Below are 18575 nucleotides of genomic sequence, written 5' to 3'. Positions count from 1 at the left end.
AATCATAAGAATAATAATACCCCACTAGATGTCGTGACTGTTAGGCACAGAGAATAACGGAATATCTCCCTTCATTTCCAGTGAAGTATCATTTGTTTGCCGAAAACAGGTCAAAGCAGATTTGTAATTTTTTTATATTTGTTTATTTTATGTTATCCATATCTTTAAACGTACCCGGCCTATTTAGCTTGTCATTTAGTTTTCGATAAACAACAACTTGGGAACAGATTAACATGACGTATATGGTATTTCATGTTATCAGGTTGTTATCAGTTTTCATCGTCAGTTTTGACGACATGATACAAAGGTTTTCATTTAAGGGAAACATTTTAAATTGATAAAATATTTTGTTTTAGCTACGCACAAATGTTTTAGACGAAAAATGCGCAGCGATAATTCAACTTGAAAGCTGTGTGAACTGGGTCGAGCGTGTGTATTCAACAATTCCTTCTTCATTTTCAGTTTGACGTCCATTATATGAAGTATGTTAATCACTCATCATAAGTTGTGTTACCTGGAAGCAAAGTTCTGGGTAGTTTTTTATTATTTGCATCCAATCCTCGCGCCGGCAGATGATTTTTTCATTTTCCTTCTTCGTAATGAAATCCAATGCACTTTGGTAAAGCATCGGTGAATTATGGAGATGAGACGTCACTAGATATGACAATGCGTTTTCTACAGTCAAAGTATTGGCCAAATACATTGCACACTCTTCTTTTAATGTTTCCACAGCATATTTGTCGGCTGCAACCAGTAGTTTAGCTACATCCACCTTGGTGACGCAAAAATTTCCGGTATAGATGAAACAAAGCAGCTCTTCAAAAACATTTGCTTCGATTTCTTTGACTACCACGACTTTTTTCTGGTTTTCCGTAAAGTCATGTTGAAACATCGCAGCCAGCACCGGGCTGCCAGAAGCAAGGATCAAAGTGTGAGCTTCGATGGATTTTGTTTTGCACTGAAAAGTGACATTCGACAGAGTTTTAGTTTTCCATAGGTTCAATAAATGATCAATGACATGCTGAGGTCCTTTTTTTAGAGAAATCGACGAACCAAGATCTGACTGAATTAGAATTACGAGAGGGCTCTCCAATGTAAACGGTCTCCTACAATAACCGCAACTTTTCCCGTAATTATTTGGATAAACGCCAGTACCAGAATTTTTGCAGTTACACGAAGGCTTCCATTCACATTTCTTCCAAGTAATTGTCCACGTAGATCGCCTTAAGGTCATTAACTGTTGGACACCATTTTTCGTTACCTGAACAAGTATAGTTTCCAATTTACCTCGTCCCATTTCATTTGATATCACAGTTTCCATCTCAAGAACTCCATGTAGGTCTTCTTCTATTTTGTAAGAGAGCTTGCAAGATTTAAAAATTTCCGTAAGATTTGAAACATCCACTTGGTTAGCAACAATGCTTTGCCTATTCGTCTGTCCCCACTGTTGTCCGTATCCAGTTGGATTTTGGACATCCCACGAAATGCAGAAGAATCCCTCTTTGATTTTTATAGCCGGCAGCATTTCTTTAGCACAGCGAACACTTTTCAACAGCTTGTTTTGTCCCGTAGTTAGCAATAAGTGACCAAAGCTCCATTCGTACAAAAAAAAAAAACAGAGCTTCCTCAAAAATGACGCAATCTCTAGTTTATCGTTTCTCACGAAAGATATGGCTTTTATTTAAGATACTAGTTTTCTACGCCTTTTTACCTGTTTGGTCTTACCGTAACGTACGAAACAGATGAACAAACACGGGGCTGAACGAAATCTCTATATGACACGTGCCACGATGGAAAAGCTTTCCTGCCCGAACTTTGAAAAATCACGGTACAATCTTGCCATTATTCTTACTTCATAAACACGATTGATTTGACAAATTTGTAAGTAAAATAACAGTATGAAGGATGGGAATTCATCCGCGTACCTTTTTTCGAATGTTCACCTCGTCAGTAGGTTGACAATTGTTCCAAGGATTTCGTAATTTTTTCAAAGACATCATTGAGTCTTAACGAAACCCTGTGGCCAAGGTTCAAGCTTATGAGCTCTGTGATCAAGTTGTTTGTTCTCGTCGAACGCCGATCGTACGAAAGTTGGAATCATGTGAAATATTTTACTTTCTTTTGTGCTGCGACGTTGTTCATTTAGCATACCTTTCAACATTAAGGAAGGCCATGTTTCATTAATAAGCTGAAGAGACATTGATAGGATACGGACGAAGGGTGGTTACAGGAATAGGGTAACTCATCGGGTATGGAGTAGGCAATGTCGCTGAAATAGGCATGGTAGGAAGTGCAGGATAGCTCACTGATGCAGGAGTGGGTACTGCAGCTGCTGGATAGCTTATTATTGCAGGTGCTATTGGGGCCAATGGTCTAGAATTGCTCACTGCTGCAGGCATAGTTGCCTGAGATAGGGCATAGCCCACTGATGCTGGTGGAGGTGCAGAAGATACAGAGGGTAATGTTGGTGTAGGTACAGAAGGTGCAGAATAGCCCATCTGGGAAGGTGCAGACATCGGGAGTGCAGGATAGCTCGCAGAGGCCAGTGGAGCTGCCAAAGGTGTAGGATTAAGCACCGGGTAGGCGCAGGTGCTGGAGCTGCGGTATAACCCATTGGCATCTGCATGGTTGCAGGGGGGGAAGGAATAGCCATGGCTGCTGGAGATGCGAGAGAGCCTGTCATTGCTGGTGTAGGAATTGGGAAAGCAGGGCTGCCTGCCAGTGCGGGTGTAGCGGTCGGAGTTGCAGGATAACCCATTGGGGCAGGAAGAGATACTGTAGGTGTAGGATAGCCTGTTGGTGTTGGCGGGGTTGACGCACTTGCAGCATACCCCATCAATGTAGGTGTAGGTGCCAAAGGAGGGACATAGCCTGTTGGTCCGGGTGTAGGTACCGGTGGGGCATCTGATCCCATGGATAAGGATGAAAGTACCATAGGTGCGGAATAGCTCACTGATGCAATGGAAGGTGCCATTGGTGCGGGATTGCCCATAGTTATGGGTGAAGGTACCGTAGCCGAAGGATATACAGTAGGTGCTGGTGTAGGTGCTGAAAGCGCAGGATAGCCCATTGGTGAAGACATAACTACCGTGGGAGCAGGATAGCCAACTAAAGCGGGTGAAGGTAAGGAAGGCGGGGAATAGGTCATAGGTGCCGGTGTAGGGAGTTGTGCCATGGAGTAGTTCATCATTGCAGGAGTGGCATAACTGGTTGTTACCGGGGCAGGTGGTGCGGGAGTGGTATAGGTTATCGTACCTGCACCGTTGTAGCTTGTTGGCGTGCCGGAAGTCGAAAAACTCATTGGCAAAGGGGTAGGTGTGGTAGTGACGGAATACATAGGCGCAGCAGGAGTAGGTGCCATAGGGGCGGGATAAGCCATGGTTGCCGGTGCGGGGTAGTTCATCGACGGTGAAGATGGTGTTGGGGAACCCATCAGAGCGGCGGCAGAGTTCGTTACAGTAGCAAATGGCTGAAGTGGAACTATTTTTGGAATTTATAGTGCCAATTACAAAATAAAACGTTTGCGTAAATCATTTAGCTTTGGAAAGGATGGCTAGATGAGCCAACTCTTGTAAACGGTGAAAAAATTATACCTTGAGGATTGCAATTGCTGAGAACGGCGCACAGCTGGCTTGGTTGAGGAAGCATTGGCAAAGATTGTTTACCCGTTGCGTCTTTAGCAATGTTAAGGCGGAAAACAGGCGAATTTTCTTCTTCCAGTGTTTCCGTTGAAGGAACAAAACTATCGTCACTTTCTTTAAACTGAGCTCGAACTGAATACGATACTGCCAGCAAAATGATGGTAAATCTGTAGAAGAGAAAATGCAATTATTGATAAATACATTACACATTCCTTAAATAAGAAAGTTAAATTACTTGTGCAGTTTCATGTTGGAGAAGGAATCGACTTGTTGTTCCGCGTTTGCTGAGCTAAACTCGGCGAATGATGACAAAACAAAATACTACCAGGTTTTTATTCAACTTCCAAAGCGAATGGTAAAAGCACTGCTAAAGGTTAAAACAATTGTCTTTAAGCCATCAGAAAGTAAGGTAGTTAAATTGGTTCTAGAAAATCACTTACCTCATTAGATGCGGAAGCAATTCTTCGAATGGATCGCCCCTACACTGCTAATAGGGCGAAGGATACAGTTGTCAGTAGTTCCAAAAATTTTAACCATTATTCTCAGGGGCCTGGATTAAATTGACATTATTACAACTGCATTGACTGACGATACAACCGCTGGATCTTCTGAGTTGAGGTTCTTTGTGTGACACTGTTCAGCTGGAACTGCGAATACCATGGAAAACTATGTCATCTAAACTTTAACTAAATCAAATATAGTCAGAGAAAAAGTCAGATAATTTTGTACCTGGAATGTCTTTTTCGCATCAAGATATCATCATGGGAAAAAAGGAAACGGTATACGAACGTACAACATTTATAAATGTTTAAAACATATACCAGTATAAGAATAGCGTCAGATAAGCAGGAGATTCTTAACACAGCTTTTTACGTTCCAACTATGCACCATCGTCTCCATTCTCAGATTAATACTATACCCTTGATCGATAGTTAAAATTATAACTCAGCATGTCTACAGCACATTAGTTTTATGAAACTCTTTTGTAAACATTTTGGAAAAATAGTCAATCTAAAAGATGGATCTATGATTCGACTTCCCGAATTGGTTAGAACGGGAGACTGTCGTCTGGGAGGCAGAAAAATTTATATACTTCGCTATTGGATGACGGCTGACAATGGGCTGGAGTTTCTTTGAACTTTCTACGAAAATCCTTCATCCATGTTTGGTTTTGAATTAACACTTCTTCGTGTATGACTATTCGGGCAGGATAGTCTTTGCCTGAATGACATGCAAAGGGAAAACAAGAAAAATTAGACAGAAAAACAAAACATCCATGTGGAAGCTGTGAAAAAATTTGCAAACCTATTATACAATTGGCCGCTTGCTGAATATCGATCGGAGCCTTCCACGGTTCGTGAATGTATTCGAATTCAAAATTGGCCAATTCTGGAACATATCGACGAATATAATCTCCTGATGGTTCTAGGCGCTTGCCATAGAGCACCGAATTGATGCAAACGGAGCAATCGAGTAACCGTTCAAAGGCAGAACTTGATACCCACATCCAATTGCCCGAGTTAACAGACCAGTCGGAATCTACCAACTGATACGCCATGTATTCGGCTCCAATATCCCAGTTTAGCCACAAATCACCACGTGTTAGAAACATAGCTACAGCATTGCGGACCGAGTGGTGCATCCATCCTGTTGGGGACATACCGAATTGCATACAAGCCTATGAATTATAAATATTAGCCACAGGAAACAAAAGGTAACTGACCTTCTTGATTTAGCTGTCTCATTCCAGCATCAATAAATGGGTATCCTGTTTGCCCGTTTTTCCACTTTTCAAAAAGCTCTTGGTTTTCATTCCAAGGAATTTGTAAACAGATTGGGTTATCTACTTCCTTATCGAACTTGGGATTCATTCGGCTCATGGCGTAGAAGTAATCACGCCAGATAATTTGGCCAGTAATGCCTAACCAAGCAGGCGGGCTACCTTTATTTACTTTGTCAAAAAGCTCGTGAATTTTCCAGTAGAATCTGTAGAGTATAGCAGAAAATTAGTACTATTTGGAATAGGAATAAATGTATAAAGAAATACTACTGACAGTCTGACTGACATAGCTCCCACTGAGATCGCTGCGCTCAAGGATAGAGGAGGGCCAAGCAAATCAGGACGGGCTTGGTTTGGTTGATAGAAACCACTTCGAAATGCGGTTTCTTCGGCTTGTAATCTAATCGCGAAATGTTTTAGTGCATTGGTTTCTCCGCCAATTATTTTCCGATTTCGGCGACCTACGGGATTTTCGGGTACACCAACTGCATCAAGGGTAGGTACACCGTCAAATAGCTATTGCGAAAATAAAAAGAAACTTCCAAAAAACGAAAAAACAAAACAATTTCCACAAAAACTTACAATGAATTTGTTAGTTTTAAGTGGCTCAATAGAGACAAATTTTACATCTTTCCATTCTGGATCAGCAACTGGCTTTGGTGGATCACCAACTGACATAGCAACATGCTGCAAGTAAAATGAGACATGTAGATTGGTGTGATGATCTGTGGTTTTGTGCAGAGCATTACCACAAACATCTCATAAGTTAAAGGAGGAGTTCCACCATTAGATGCAATTATGTCCATGGGATCCCAAAGGGTGTGAGCAACATGTTCATAAACTTCAATGTTCAACTCCAAGCATAAACCTAAAAGAATAAAATATTATTTGATTTTGGAAATGGTGATGGTGGCAAATAAAAAAAAATACTACAGAACTCACTTTTGACTGCATTGTCCCTTTCGTGCCAGATAGGTTCACAGTCTTGAATAAAACAAAGCTTGTTGACACCATGTGACTGATGTATATGACGGAACACTGCCAGAGGACAACCCTGGAAAATGTGAAGCTTTGTTCCGATACTTTGAAGCCTTTCATTTAGATCATTCAAACATTCCAACAAGAACCCATACATGTGATAGGGTTTGTATCCAGCATCTAGGTCCACATAAATAAAGTGGAAAGGCCTTTACTGAATATGCACTATACATAATAAATTAATAATTATTGTATCATACCTTGGAATGTTGTATCAAAGATGTAAAGAGCTAGAAACTCCTTTGAATTCTCTATTGTTGATAGAAGAGCAGGATTATCGTGAAATCTTAGCCCACGACGGAACCAAAGAATATTCATAATTTGGAAGAAATTTAAGCGTGATCCTGAAATATGTGATGGGCTAATGACGTAACGTCACGCTCGTTTACCGAGGTCTCAAACAAAGACTGTATAATACACGAGTCGGTCCCGCTATCGAAACATCGATTGATTGGAGTTTAGGGATCGAAAGATTAATTGAAACATCAATACATGGAGACAAACTGACATTTGCCGCTAATTCGCTCAGGCTTGATTTTGAAGGCCCGACAGCCGACACTACGACACTCAGCGTTTGGCTCGGCGTCGGGTTTCCCGAGGCAGGCTTAATATCAGAAGGTACTGGCGCGACAGTTGAATTATAGTAAAACATGAATAAAATCCTTTTACGAATGGCGCGCCAGTACATTCCACTAAGCCGCCAGGTAAACTACGCCGGACCTCTATCCCACACTGCATCTATAGACTGCAATTGACGAACACAGTAGACCAAAATGAATAGCTGAACACTGAGGAATGAAATCCAAGTTTTTTAAAAATCTCCATTGATTATCTATTCTCTCGCCCCCTGTTTTAAACCTGTAAATTTTAATTGTAAATTTTTAATTTCAACTAATTCTTTTTCAACAACATTTAAAATGTCTGGCACTGCAGTGTAAAAACAAACTAAAGCAGACGACGGTTTTCTATTCTCGTTGCGTATTATTCCAACTTCGGTGTTTCGTATAACACTTAACCGATTGGTATCAGAGATAACGCAGTCAACATCTTCCACCCTTTTCAATTGGAATACGGAAATTAAACAAGAAAATAATTTTCTAAAATCTTGTAGAGCGTACCTGGTTACCAAAGGATAGCTGCTTTCAAATTTCATGGTAAAATTATCTTTGTAACTCTATCTCAGCCTATTGTTTTCAGTTAAATTTTTAGGAAAAGGAAGTTCGCAAAGCTGTGTGGTCCAGATATCAGCAACCACGAAACTCCTGGATTACCCGCAATCCCCGTGTATTTCACGTGTTGGCATTAACCACAGGTTTATTAATATTTTTCAGTAAGCCTGTGTATGATACCATAGTCACACCTTCATACAAAGCCTTAGAAAAATCCACAGAGTAAAAGTAAGTTGAATTAAAAGTATTAATAAAAAAACAAGTATTATGTCACAAATTAACTCAGGTTCATTATGGATTCTGTAAGGAAGGCTCAAACTCGTCTGAAAATCTTCCCCCAACTTTTGGCAGATTGTGGAGGTCCAGCTGTTTCATATGCTAAATGTGTTGTAGTCCAAGAAAACTTGAAGCAGAATGCATGCCTTGAAGAATTCAATCAACTAAGAAAATGCATACACAAATCGGCAAGAAAGATAGGAACGCGCGTCTAGAAGCTCAGAATGAAGCTGTAGAAAATAGTGATAGTGAAAACAGGAAATATAAAGCTTGTGCTGCTGGCTTAGCTGTCCGCCTCTTCCTAATCCTGTGGGGGCACTTTCAAGACAAGTATCTGTCAGTTAAGTATACCGATGTGGACTACATAGTTTTTTCGGATGCCTCTCGATATGTGACTCAAGGCCAATCTCCTTATCTTCGCCCTACCTATCGCTATACGCCGTTGCTGGCATGGATCCTGACACCTAACATCTTCCTCCATTCGGATTTCGGCAAACTTTTGTTCTCAGTTATCGATTTGATGAACGGACTTATCATATACGGCAACGTGAGGTCGCGATTCAGTTCACCAATTGCGTTCAAAAGTCTTTGCCTCTGGTTATTCAATCCCATCACACTGATAGTTTCAACACGAGGGAATGCTGAGTCACTGATTGTTCTTACTGTACTCATGACCCTCTACTTTCACGACCAGTGCTCTTACCTGGCGAGTGGCTTTTCACTTGGCCTGGCAGTACATTTGAAATTGTATCCCATCATCTACTCCCTGGTTTTCTACACAAGCATTTGCCCTTCTGTTACACTATTCCAAAGTCTGAAACCTAACCTTGGTCGAGTGAAATTAGTTGTCGGTTTTTGCCTCTCTATCGTCATGGCCAGCTCCGTCAGCTATTATTTTTACGGCTGGCCGTTCCTACACGAAACTTATCTGTACCATTTGACGAGACAAGACGTCCGACACAACTTTTCTCCTTATTTCTACCTACTCTACCTTCATGGTGGGCTTGACACTGCCACACTGGTCGCATTAGCTTCGTTTCTACCACAGATGCTTATTGTGCTTGTCATATCGTGGCGTTATCGTTCCAGAGCCGACATTGCTTTAGGCCTCTTCGTTCTCACCTTTGGTTTTGTCACCTTTAACAAAGTGGTCACGTCACAGTATTTTTTGTGGTACCTAAGTCTTCTGCCTCTCTGTCTTCCTGAGTTAAACTTCAGTAACACTAAACGTATAGCCATGTCTTCGGCATGGTTGTTGAGTCAAGGATTGTGGCTTCTGTGCGCGTATAGACTCGAATTCCTGGGCCACAATGTCATGCTACACGTTTGGATGGCCAGCCTTCTCTTCTTTGTCGTCAACGTCTATATTATGACCCAAGTCCTCCAAGTAAAGAGAAGACGGGGCGTAAAAAAACTATTGTAAAGACACATTCAGTTAGTAGCATGTTAAGAAATACACGTCTACATCTAAGTTACCATGAAACTTGTTTTACTACTCTCGTAGGTGTAAAAGATATATGGCATTCTGATTTCAACAGCCGTCCGACGTTGATATCTGGATGAAACATGGGCTATTTGGCAACTGTGAAATAGCAGGTGTTTGAAAATGTAATAAAAAGAAGTATATTGTTTTATAAGAGCAGGCAAAAAGGCAATTCGTTTGTGTCATTGAAACTTGCAAAGAGAATCGAGTCAAACTTGGACGGCAAAAAGAATTTCTGAAAGGAGTCTGAAATCTAAAAAAATTCAATTGTCCGTTGGAATGAACGTAGAGGCACGATTCCTCTCTAGTCTACTGTAAACGACTAAAAATCTACTTTGACGTTTATCTACTTCATGATGGATTCGTGGAGGTATTGCATCTCCTGCAAGTCGGAGATCTTCTCCTGGTCACGGATGTAAGCGTAATTTGATGCTAGGCACATCAAATAATGTACGAGGGAAAGTGAGACCACAAACGAGGCCACAGTCGACAAGATGAACGACACTTCAGCAACCTCAACGTAATCCTTACAAAATAGCTTCAGTTCTTCAGGACCACAGACTTCCAGGTCGTCCTTAGTCGTTCCATTCGGGAAAAGCCAATCTTCACAATTTTTAAGCAGGAATGCATTTTATAGATCAATAGCTAAGTATTTTCAAAGTTGTAAAACTTACCGAACTGAACAAAAGAGATGCAGGGGCGATCGTGGCGGCGTTGATTGTCAACGCAAAGACCCCAGAACAAAGTGAAGATCAAGGTAACCATAGTCAAACAAATTAAGATGCCAACCCAGACATAAAACAAAATGTAGGACATTCCAAGAAACTGCAAGAAATGTGAAATTAAGCCAACTGTAACAAGAATGTTGTAACTTTTTAAATATTACTATTGCGCAGGATAGTCTTCCACCTACTCGTGCTTTCCAGGCTCTGTAAACAGTGTGACGAGTACTGCCTGTGGCCAGGCACCCGACAACTAGCATGATGAGTGCTAAACAGGCCATAATTCCACCCAAAATAATGAGTAGGAGCCTTGTAATACCAATCCTATCCAAAATATTCAGCAAGGAGACATTAACAACCTGTTGAACTAAAAATAACTTTCTGGAAAACTCACCATTCAACTTGTACATGGAATACATCTAACAAAATCAAATTGGCTAGTGTTGCTCCTCTGTAAACAGTGCCACAGAATACTCCAACGCCAATAAAACACAGAACGGTAGCAATAAATGTTGCATATGGGATGCGTGTCAGGCAATCTCTACAGGAACCTGCCAAATTCATGTGGTGAACAGTAAATTTTAGTATTTGAACAGCACCCTAAAATACAATCTTATGACTTACCCATCTTACTCAGAGGTGTAGCTTAGCTCAACTGAAACAAAAGCAGCTGTAAGAACACACCCAAGCAGCAGCGAAGCGAGGTAGTCCCTCCTGTCAAACACGAAGAAATCTCAACAAAAGCACAAGTGCACGTCGTGAGTCCCTCAGGGGACAAAGAAAACTTTCGACTACTCTTTTGGTTTCAGGTACCTTTTCTAATTAATGCTCTGCGGTCGCGAGTGCGTACAGGAAAAAAAAAGATGCGTCCGGAAGTTGAAATCAAAGTTAGGGCATCGAGGGGGAAGGGATTTAATGCAGCCGACTGGAACCCTGGAACGCACAACAATAGAGCAGACGCTATAAGGGAAACGAAGTGTCAACTCAAGATTTAAAATCAAAATGGCAACTTTGTTATCTCTGACGAATTTGTTTTCAAAATTTTCGCCTCTGTAACCATTGAGTATTCTCCTTAATTCGATAGGATTGTTTTCTATACTTCGTACTTGCTAAATTCCGTACTCCACCAGTTTTGGGTGTTTGAATTTTAATCATTTCGATACGCCTTACTTATCAATACCCGAATAAAATAACATTAATTTGCAACTGATAAGACCCGTTCCACTCCTACTCTCTTTATGGGTTTACGGCCTCAGCTCCACGATTCAAGTGGAATTTTCTAAAACATTTATCAACATGTTTTAGCAATCGAAACAAAATAAAGTTGGTCAGCAAATAACTTAAGGGACGGCTCTACTCCAAGGTGCGGTGGCACACTCGTAGAAGTCTCGCTATTAGACATTCTTTTTCCCCGTAAAGAAAAAACCGTGAATCCGATAAATTATATTACCGGTTACACTGTAACGAAACAAAATGCAGCGTATTAAAACTCGTTATGGTTAAACAAAAGATCTAAAAAGAAAATACTGCTTTTCCATCATATGTGCTTTACCGGAAATCGGCAATTGTCTTCTACCATGCGAGAAGTCCATTCACTTCTTACCATAAAACTAAAACAAAAATGGATTCCATTTAATACTGTGAGCCTTTCTAAAATTCTGGCATAATTAGACAATATATAGTAGTTAATCTTTCGTACATTTCCACACTGGTCTTTGCAATGATTAAAAAAAAACAGCAAAAAACTTTTCAATCATTAAACTACCGTCACGACGTGTGTGGATCGCAATTCGCTTTCTACCAAAATTTGCTGATGGCAACGTCGAAAGGAGAATTGAAAAAAATGCAATTAACGCCCTGGTTAAAAGCAAAAATAAATAAGTACTATTTGCTGTTCCAATTCCTTTGGTAGTTTTAAGGGTTTGAACCAGCAACAACTGGATCTTAAAGTGGCTAAATAGGTTTGTTAAATTCGTGCTGGGACGAACGATCGTGATCCACTGGGGCTGTCTGATTGAAAATGACGGCGAAACTCAACGAGTTGCGGCCGCAACTTTTCTCTAGATTTCGCCCAGCACAAGTGACAAACCACAAAAGTTTAGGCTCTGCAGGGCTTCCTCGAAGCGCCTACATTTTTCACTCCCGTCCACACCTATTCGCTAAATTCTCCTGGGCGTAGTAAATCAAACAGTCAGGCAGTTTTTCAGTCAAACAGTTTTGATTGCAAAGCGCGTTCGAGGCTTTGCGGAACGGTGAAGTACTTAACAAGCTAAAACATACCGTCAAAAATCCTTAATGAAATGTGTCGTCCTTGACGATGTTTTGCACTCGATGGATTGGTAGGCAAATGTTATCGTGCTAGACACACAGATGGGCAATACAAATGACTACATTAAAACATCCACTACCTGGCGGTTTTAACTCTGGATAGACGTTGCTCGCTAGACACAGATATCAAGGGCAACGAAGGTAACGCTATATTTTGTTCATAGCGGCTTAAAAGTGATATGACTGGTTAAGACGCATATCATTTTGCGCTCGGCGTGCACAAGTAAAAATTAAACACTAAGGCAGTCAACCAACGACGAACCTAAATGAGATCATAGCAACAAGGCGTGAACGTACCATTTAACCGATATTTTTCTTCACAAACACATTTTAAACAGTATACTAAGCAAATTGCGGTACACCGGTGACGCTTTCGCAAAGAATTTTTTAAATAACACTGAAAATAAAGATATTCAGTTTACTTAAATGGGATGGTATTGAAAGTTAATGCACAGCATCGTTTCATATAGTTATTTAACGCATAAGCACTCTTAGCTTAACAATTATAAAGCTCTTTTAACATGAAGTAGATTAAGTATCATCCACAATTGCGGTATAATGGGTCACCCGTTAGCTATACCCCAATCGGCTGAAAACGGGTTTGCTTGATGCTCATCCTAAATGGTCTACCCATCTTGAGGACTCGTGTGAGCGTCAACGCCAGTCGTCTATTCCACTATAATAACACAATAGGGCCGCCTTGGAAATATAGGAAGTCTTTTATGTAGACCCATTCCTATAGAAGGATGACGAACAACCATGTCTTCGTTCTTACCACAAACGTCAATGCGGAGCCCATTTCCTAAGAGTTTCATCCATAAAAGGACTTCTTTCTTTTCCCACCTAGTCTGCTTAGCACTCGCAAAATAAGATCGTCTCTCAATATTGCACACATGTTCAATTCGATTATGGTTAACGTTGAGCACCTTGCCATAGAATTCTCATTCAGCTTCTGCCTCACACACGAGATTACACCAACGCATTGAAGAAAGGAATAATGGGGGGGAAAAAATTATGTTTTCAAAAGATGATGACCGAACGTATTGATCAATAACTAAAGGTTATTGAGCTGTGACAACAGCCCGTCTAACTGCGACGTGATGCTCGTTTCTTTTTTTTTTCTCTATATCTGGCTCAGGCACACCCTACCTTTAAAAGGCTCCCAATGAATAAGTGATGATGAATTATCGATCGGCTTTTTTCAGAATTAGCTGCTGTTGAAAAACACGTTGCTTCCACAATGTAGTTTAGTTATGGACTGACGCACTGTTTATGCAAAACGTGCACCATTGTGAAGTATAACGAACGAAGAGAAAGACGTAAATAACGTCAGTTGTTAATGTCTTGTTGGTGAGCTCAGAATTCCTTCCAGCATCCCGCCCTTCAGCGTGAGAACTGCCCAGTTTGGTCTGCTATGTACTTTTCTTCTCTATACGATTCCGCCTTTCACTTTTTTTTGTTCGTCTCCCATCATTTACCTTTGTTTCAGGTAGCATTTTTTTTTTGTTTTTTTAAGCCGCAGGTTGTTTTCTCCTTGGCCTTGCCCAGCATCAATTATTCATACATTTGCCACTGTGTTTCGAACCCTCCCTCTTACTTAGCTACTCTGCCTTAAATTATATGGTTTCCTTCATTAAATATGAAATTCTATCGCCTTTGCCTATTCTTTTAAACAATTTCCCAGACTTACTTTTCTCAAAAAATACAGTTCCAGTTGATAACACTAGAACCAACCCATTTTTCTTTAGATATACCTACACACACACAGTACACTGATGGCATGAAAGCTAAGTCCTTGTAATTACTTTGTTGATATGTTTGTGCTTTTGTCTGTCGACACCACATTCTATATATTGAAAGGTTCGGCAATAGATGGGCCTTTTACGTCATTTTTCATCACATCTCGATACTATAGGGGCAGCTTTGGGATCCCACACCGAATCGAAGACCCGATGTTCTTTACAGTAGCGAGGGAGTTCCAGGCTATGTGACCAGCGTGATGCGTTTCTCGCTTTTCATTACAAACCAATAAAGCAACGAAAAGGAACACAAAATGGTGGGCGTGCCGCGATGAGCCGAAGAATCTTCGGATAAAGACAAAAATCGATCGAAGGCATATTTTTCGGAAATCCTCAGATATGTCCATTCAATGGGACGTAATACTCTTGATTTCCTTTTTTTGTGTGTTTACTTCTCTTTCGCATTTGTTTGGTTACTTCCGTTGGCTTTTAGGGATGAAGTGGTGGGGTCCTCAATAAAGTTGCTGGGGCGGCAGAAGATGGAACGAGTCTGAATAGCCGATTAATTGTACGTTAAGATGAAATGAAGCATATCCTGGAGGAAATAGTTTGGTTGCTATGAGCAACCATAGGCTGAAAATATCTAAAATTAAGACAAAAGTGTTGGATGATTACGGAATTTATTACGAAAAATGTTGTTTAATAATTCGTTCTGCTTTCTTACGCTTTTCCACACGGTTATTGCTAATATTTTTTTTTTTTTTTTTATTCGGAGGGCTTTGAAAATAGATTCAAGGGTATTCTCACCGCCCACGCATCAGACTATCTTTGGGTTTCAATGCAGGGCTTTGCAGGATTTGCACGAGAGAATTGGTGACCATATTCAGGGAAGGAAACATTGCTGAAACTATATCATGGATAAAGATCTGTTTACCCAATACGACGTTAGTCATCGATTTTACAGGATAAGCGTGCGTCACGTAGCCGTCCATAATAAACGCGCTGTTTCTTGATGCAGATGCCGTCGTTTATCCAGACATGGGTCGTTGAGCACGCACTATTTACACCTATTAGAATTTTGCAATACAAAAAGATTTTTTTTTTACGATGGTTACATTAATTTCTTTGTTTTTAACGGATCCCACATAATTACATGAAATATTTTGAGATTCCCCCTAAAAAAAATGTCCAAATTAGTTTGCGTTGAACAAAATAATTACAACAACGGTCAGGAGCACGCATTTGATTTTCAAAAGGGGGTCCATTACAGATCTCTGAAAAAAGCGCCGAAGCACAAGCGTGAAACGCAAAATTTTGGTCGTTTAATAGAAAATAGTTAAACGACACAATCAGGTGAACGATAATTGGTTAGCTACGATAAGCTCATGCGAGAGCTTCTGATGGTTCTTCGTTTCCATCCATAGAAGAAAACAAACAGAGCTCTGGTGGTTGGCTAGAAAATGCAATTGATCGGGCCAACGAGAGATAAGATAAATAGCCAACGATTTCTCAAATGGTTAGAACTTAGTGATAATGCAGTCAGCTTTCTTTTTTTTTCAAGAAATCGATGGCTTAGTTGCTAGCAACTGCTTTTAGTCCCGGTACATCCTCCGCGTTCACCACTTACTTTCCCAGTGCAGTTGCAAAAAAAAAAAGAAACTAGTTTAGATAGAATCTAAAGGATTTGTTTTATTTCTCGACCTGATCCTGGTGCTTATTTTTGGAGGGTATTCTAAACCAGCAACTAGTGAGGGACTGCGTGCGCTCTTCTTGCATCTATAATAACCTCACTAGAAATCTCATATTAACAAGTGAGTTTGCTTTTTTTTACTTTGCCTTATAATATGACACTGCTGATAAGGGTTTTAATCGATTGCAATCTAAAGCCGACATACGCGTATTTAGACTTTGTTGTTGTTCAAACCAGGATTACCGCGTTTCTTGATTTTCTTGTGTCATAAATTCAATATTCGGAGATCGCTTTGTATAGCCTGGCATCGATATAAGCCGGCTGAAGCAAATTTATCACATGAAATAAAGAATGGGGACGGTTGAAAGGCGAAAATAGAATGGAGGCTAGAATTGCCGGGGTTGGGATTCAAACGACACCTCCCGATCACGAAAATGCTACACCCACTTGCACAAATACATATATTACTACGTGCTCTAGATATTTAGTTTTGTATGCAGTACATCTAATTGTTTAAAAAAGAGTAATAAATACGGTAACCGTGCGCACCATACGTAGTTTTGCAGTATAGTTAGAAGTTTGTAGGTAATGTTTGTCTCTCGTCAGAATAGCCAATGCAGAACGTTTACAGCCCATTCGATTTTTAAGCTCTGCAACCGGAAAACAGGGCAAAATAGTCAGTATGAACGCAAGCAGCAATAAGAAAAATATAGACAGCCTTTGATTTTGCTTTCTACCGAACTTTCTGCGGAAACTTTGATGCTTTATAAAAGAAAACAGGAACACGAAAGGATTGTGGTCTGCAATTTTCCCTTTGATACGCACCAAGTTACTTACACAGGACGCTGTTTTTTTCTGCCAACTGTAATAGCAGTACAATTACGAATGCTAAAAAGCAAACACTAAACATTACGGGCAGATGTTTCGAAAAATGAAACACTAAAACTGACATCTGGCTGTTTAAAAAATGCCCCTTGTAAGGAACATTTCGTCTCTGTATTATCTAAGAAAAGCAAGTGCAAATTACACAAACAGTGCATGTGAGACAAAGTGATGATTTATCAAGTAACAAGTATCAAAAGGTGTGGAAGAAAGGGAACAATAACCTCGAGGTTGATTATATTAGATCTTGATTAGTTGCTGACCTGTAAATTACACTAGAACTCTGCATCAACGCCACGGACTCCAAAATGGCTGCTGAATATCAGAGGCCTAACATAAATTGCGTTGCTTGAAAGCAGAGTTCTGGATAATTCTTGATAATTTCCATCCAATCCTTTCGCGACCAAACGGCTTTGGAGTTTTTCGACATAAACTCCAATGTCTTTTCGTGCAAAACAGATGAATTGTGAAGATGCGCCAAGACGAGAAATCGTGAAGCGTTTTCCACTTTCAAACTTTGGGACAAATGAAGTGCGCTATCTTCTAGTAAAGTATCAATACGATACTTATCAGCCGCAACCAGCAATTCGCATATTTCTTCTTCTGCGACAGTATCCAGGGATGCATCTCCGACGTACATGAAGCGAAGGAGACGGGAGAAAGTGTTTGCGGTGATATCTTTGATTTCAACAACTTTCTCGGTTTTTTCCTTGAAATCATTGGCAAACATGGCAGCCAATACAGGGCTGCAAGAGGCCACAATCATGACATGAGCTTTAATATCTGTGCCACTGCATCTGAATGTGACATCAGACAACGTCTTCGTTTTCCACAGATTCAAAATGTGATCCAGGACATTCTTTGCTCCTTTGGTCACAGTCAACGCCAAATTAGGAGTTAAATCAATCAGTAGGTCAAATGAAATGATCGAATGAGGTTGGCATCCGTAAGCACAACGAGTCGTTTGCGTCTGTCTTGTCCATGAAGTTTTCCAATTTTTTCCGCTCAAAATCATTTTCTGTTTGACACCATCATTAGTAGCCAAAATGGAAATTGTTTCGAGCTTCTTTGGTTTTATGGTTTTCGACAGCACAAAATTCAGTTCCAGATTGAGTTGTGTTCCACATAAACTATAATTTAGTTGGCACGATGTGAAAACGTTGGGCAGATTCGTAACTGTTACTAGGCCGTTCGCTGCAGTAGAGTTACCCGTGCACCACGAAATAAAGAACAAATTATCTCTCACTTTTTCGGCTGATGCCATTTCATCAAAACTGCACAAGTTACGGAACGAAAGCCAAACGGGCAGAACAATTAAGAGAGTACAAATAGCTATCTCAGTCCCCGACGATGAAAGGCTAAATGAACTAATGCAAGGGGGGTAGTAAATCGTCATCAACACGTTTTTGCCTGCAGCCAAGAAGGAGGAGCTGAACTCGATTTTGGAAAACAATTGAATACGAAAACCAAACGTTTAAACGGTGCGATTTCACGTAGTCAAAATGAAAAAGTGACCTTGGGTTGCTTTACGTTTTTTAGTTTCACTGAAACTTACGTTGAAAGATCGTAGCCTATTAGTTCGCTAAACCCGGAAGCGCAATCACTTTCTAAACGCTTTGAATTCTATTTTTGTAAATATTGTTTTCAAGATTAATTAATTAACGCTCAGCGATAGTCTTGTCTCATTCAAGATAACACGTTTAAATCGTTGGAGACATACTACTTCTTATGTTTTCTCATGAACATATGGAAACTTGCGTAACGGAATAAGCAAAAAAAAAATAATAATCCCTAATCAATTATTTATGTAATGCATGAACAAAACTC

General features: G+C 40.3%; 6 protein-coding genes across 8 annotated transcripts in view; 1 reads left to right on the top strand and 5 right to left on the bottom strand.

Moving 5' to 3' along the window:
• The window catches only part of LOC130688932 (cryptochrome-1-like), a 40342-nt gene extending 33344 nt beyond the window's left edge, over positions 1-6998 (bottom strand). The window contains exons 1-8 of one of the 2 annotated variants that reach the window (XR_009421733.1): positions 6660-6998; positions 6364-6579; positions 6171-6289; positions 6004-6108; positions 5696-5937; positions 5365-5627; positions 4947-5288; positions 4621-4862 (exon numbers count right to left, since the gene is read on the bottom strand). Coding sequence is in view for 1 of the 2 variants with exons in the window: in XM_057511934.2 (XP_057367917.1) it covers positions 4690-4862; positions 4947-5288; positions 5365-5627; positions 5696-5937; positions 6004-6108; positions 6171-6289; positions 6364-6579; positions 6660-6777 (1578 nt within the window). In the remaining variant the exon portion in view is untranslated. Of the gene's footprint in view, positions 1-4596; positions 4863-4946; positions 5289-5364; positions 5628-5695; positions 5938-6003; positions 6109-6170; positions 6290-6363; positions 6580-6659 lie in introns of those variants that run through there. The other variant, XM_057511934.2, reaches the window with a different exon arrangement.
• On the bottom strand, positions 456-1581 carry LOC130688968 (speckle-type POZ protein-like). Its single transcript, XM_057511990.2, has one exon. It carries the CDS (start codon positions 1523-1525, stop codon positions 488-490), a length of 1038 nt encoding a protein of 345 aa, XP_057367973.1. The 5' UTR covers positions 1526-1581; the 3' UTR covers positions 456-487.
• LOC130688933 (uncharacterized) lies at positions 2097-4376 on the bottom strand. 2 transcript variants are annotated; one of them, XM_057511935.2, is made up of 4 exons: positions 4082-4376; positions 3877-4008; positions 3594-3808; positions 2097-3480 (listed from the first exon to the last, which is right to left on the bottom strand). In XM_057511935.2, the coding sequence occupies exons 2-4, from the start codon at positions 3888-3890 to the stop codon at positions 2384-2386; spliced, it is 1326 nt and encodes a 441-aa protein (XP_057367918.1). In that variant the 5' UTR covers positions 3891-4008; positions 4082-4376; the 3' UTR covers positions 2097-2383. The 2 variants fall into 2 exon arrangements, with proteins under 2 accessions (XP_057367918.1, XP_059352826.1); XM_059496843.1 differs by lacking the exon at positions 4082-4376 and having other exon boundaries at positions 3877-4013.
• A 943-nt stretch (positions 6999-7941) lies between the features above and the next one.
• Positions 7942-9379, top strand: LOC130688401 (GPI mannosyltransferase 1-like). Its single transcript, XM_057511381.2, has one exon. It carries the CDS (start codon positions 8077-8079, stop codon positions 9325-9327), a length of 1251 nt encoding a protein of 416 aa, XP_057367364.1. The 5' UTR covers positions 7942-8076; the 3' UTR covers positions 9328-9379.
• A 132-nt stretch (positions 9380-9511) lies between these two features.
• On the bottom strand, positions 9512-11082 carry LOC130688411 (neuronal membrane glycoprotein M6-a-like). Its single transcript, XM_057511397.2, has 5 exons — positions 10734-11082; positions 10504-10660; positions 10274-10433; positions 10062-10212; positions 9512-9990 (listed from the first exon to the last, which is right to left on the bottom strand). The coding sequence occupies exons 1-5, from the start codon at positions 10735-10737 to the stop codon at positions 9734-9736; spliced, it is 729 nt and encodes a 242-aa protein (XP_057367380.1). The 5' UTR covers positions 10738-11082; the 3' UTR covers positions 9512-9733.
• Positions 11083-16833: 5751 nt separating this feature from the next.
• On the bottom strand, positions 16834-18092 carry LOC130688406 (speckle-type POZ protein B-like). The gene has a single exon (XM_057511390.1). It carries the CDS (start codon positions 18010-18012, stop codon positions 17071-17073), a length of 942 nt encoding a protein of 313 aa, XP_057367373.1. The 5' UTR covers positions 18013-18092; the 3' UTR covers positions 16834-17070.
• Between the last annotated feature and the right edge of the window lie 483 nt (positions 18093-18575).

The sequence above is a fragment of the Daphnia carinata genome, chromosome 9 (assembly GCF_022539665.2).
Source record: "Daphnia carinata strain CSIRO-1 chromosome 9, CSIRO_AGI_Dcar_HiC_V3, whole genome shotgun sequence".
In the NCBI taxonomy this organism is placed as follows: Eukaryota; Metazoa; Arthropoda; class Branchiopoda; order Diplostraca; family Daphniidae; genus Daphnia; species Daphnia carinata.
This window is presented reverse-complemented; position numbering and strand designations above follow the sequence as displayed.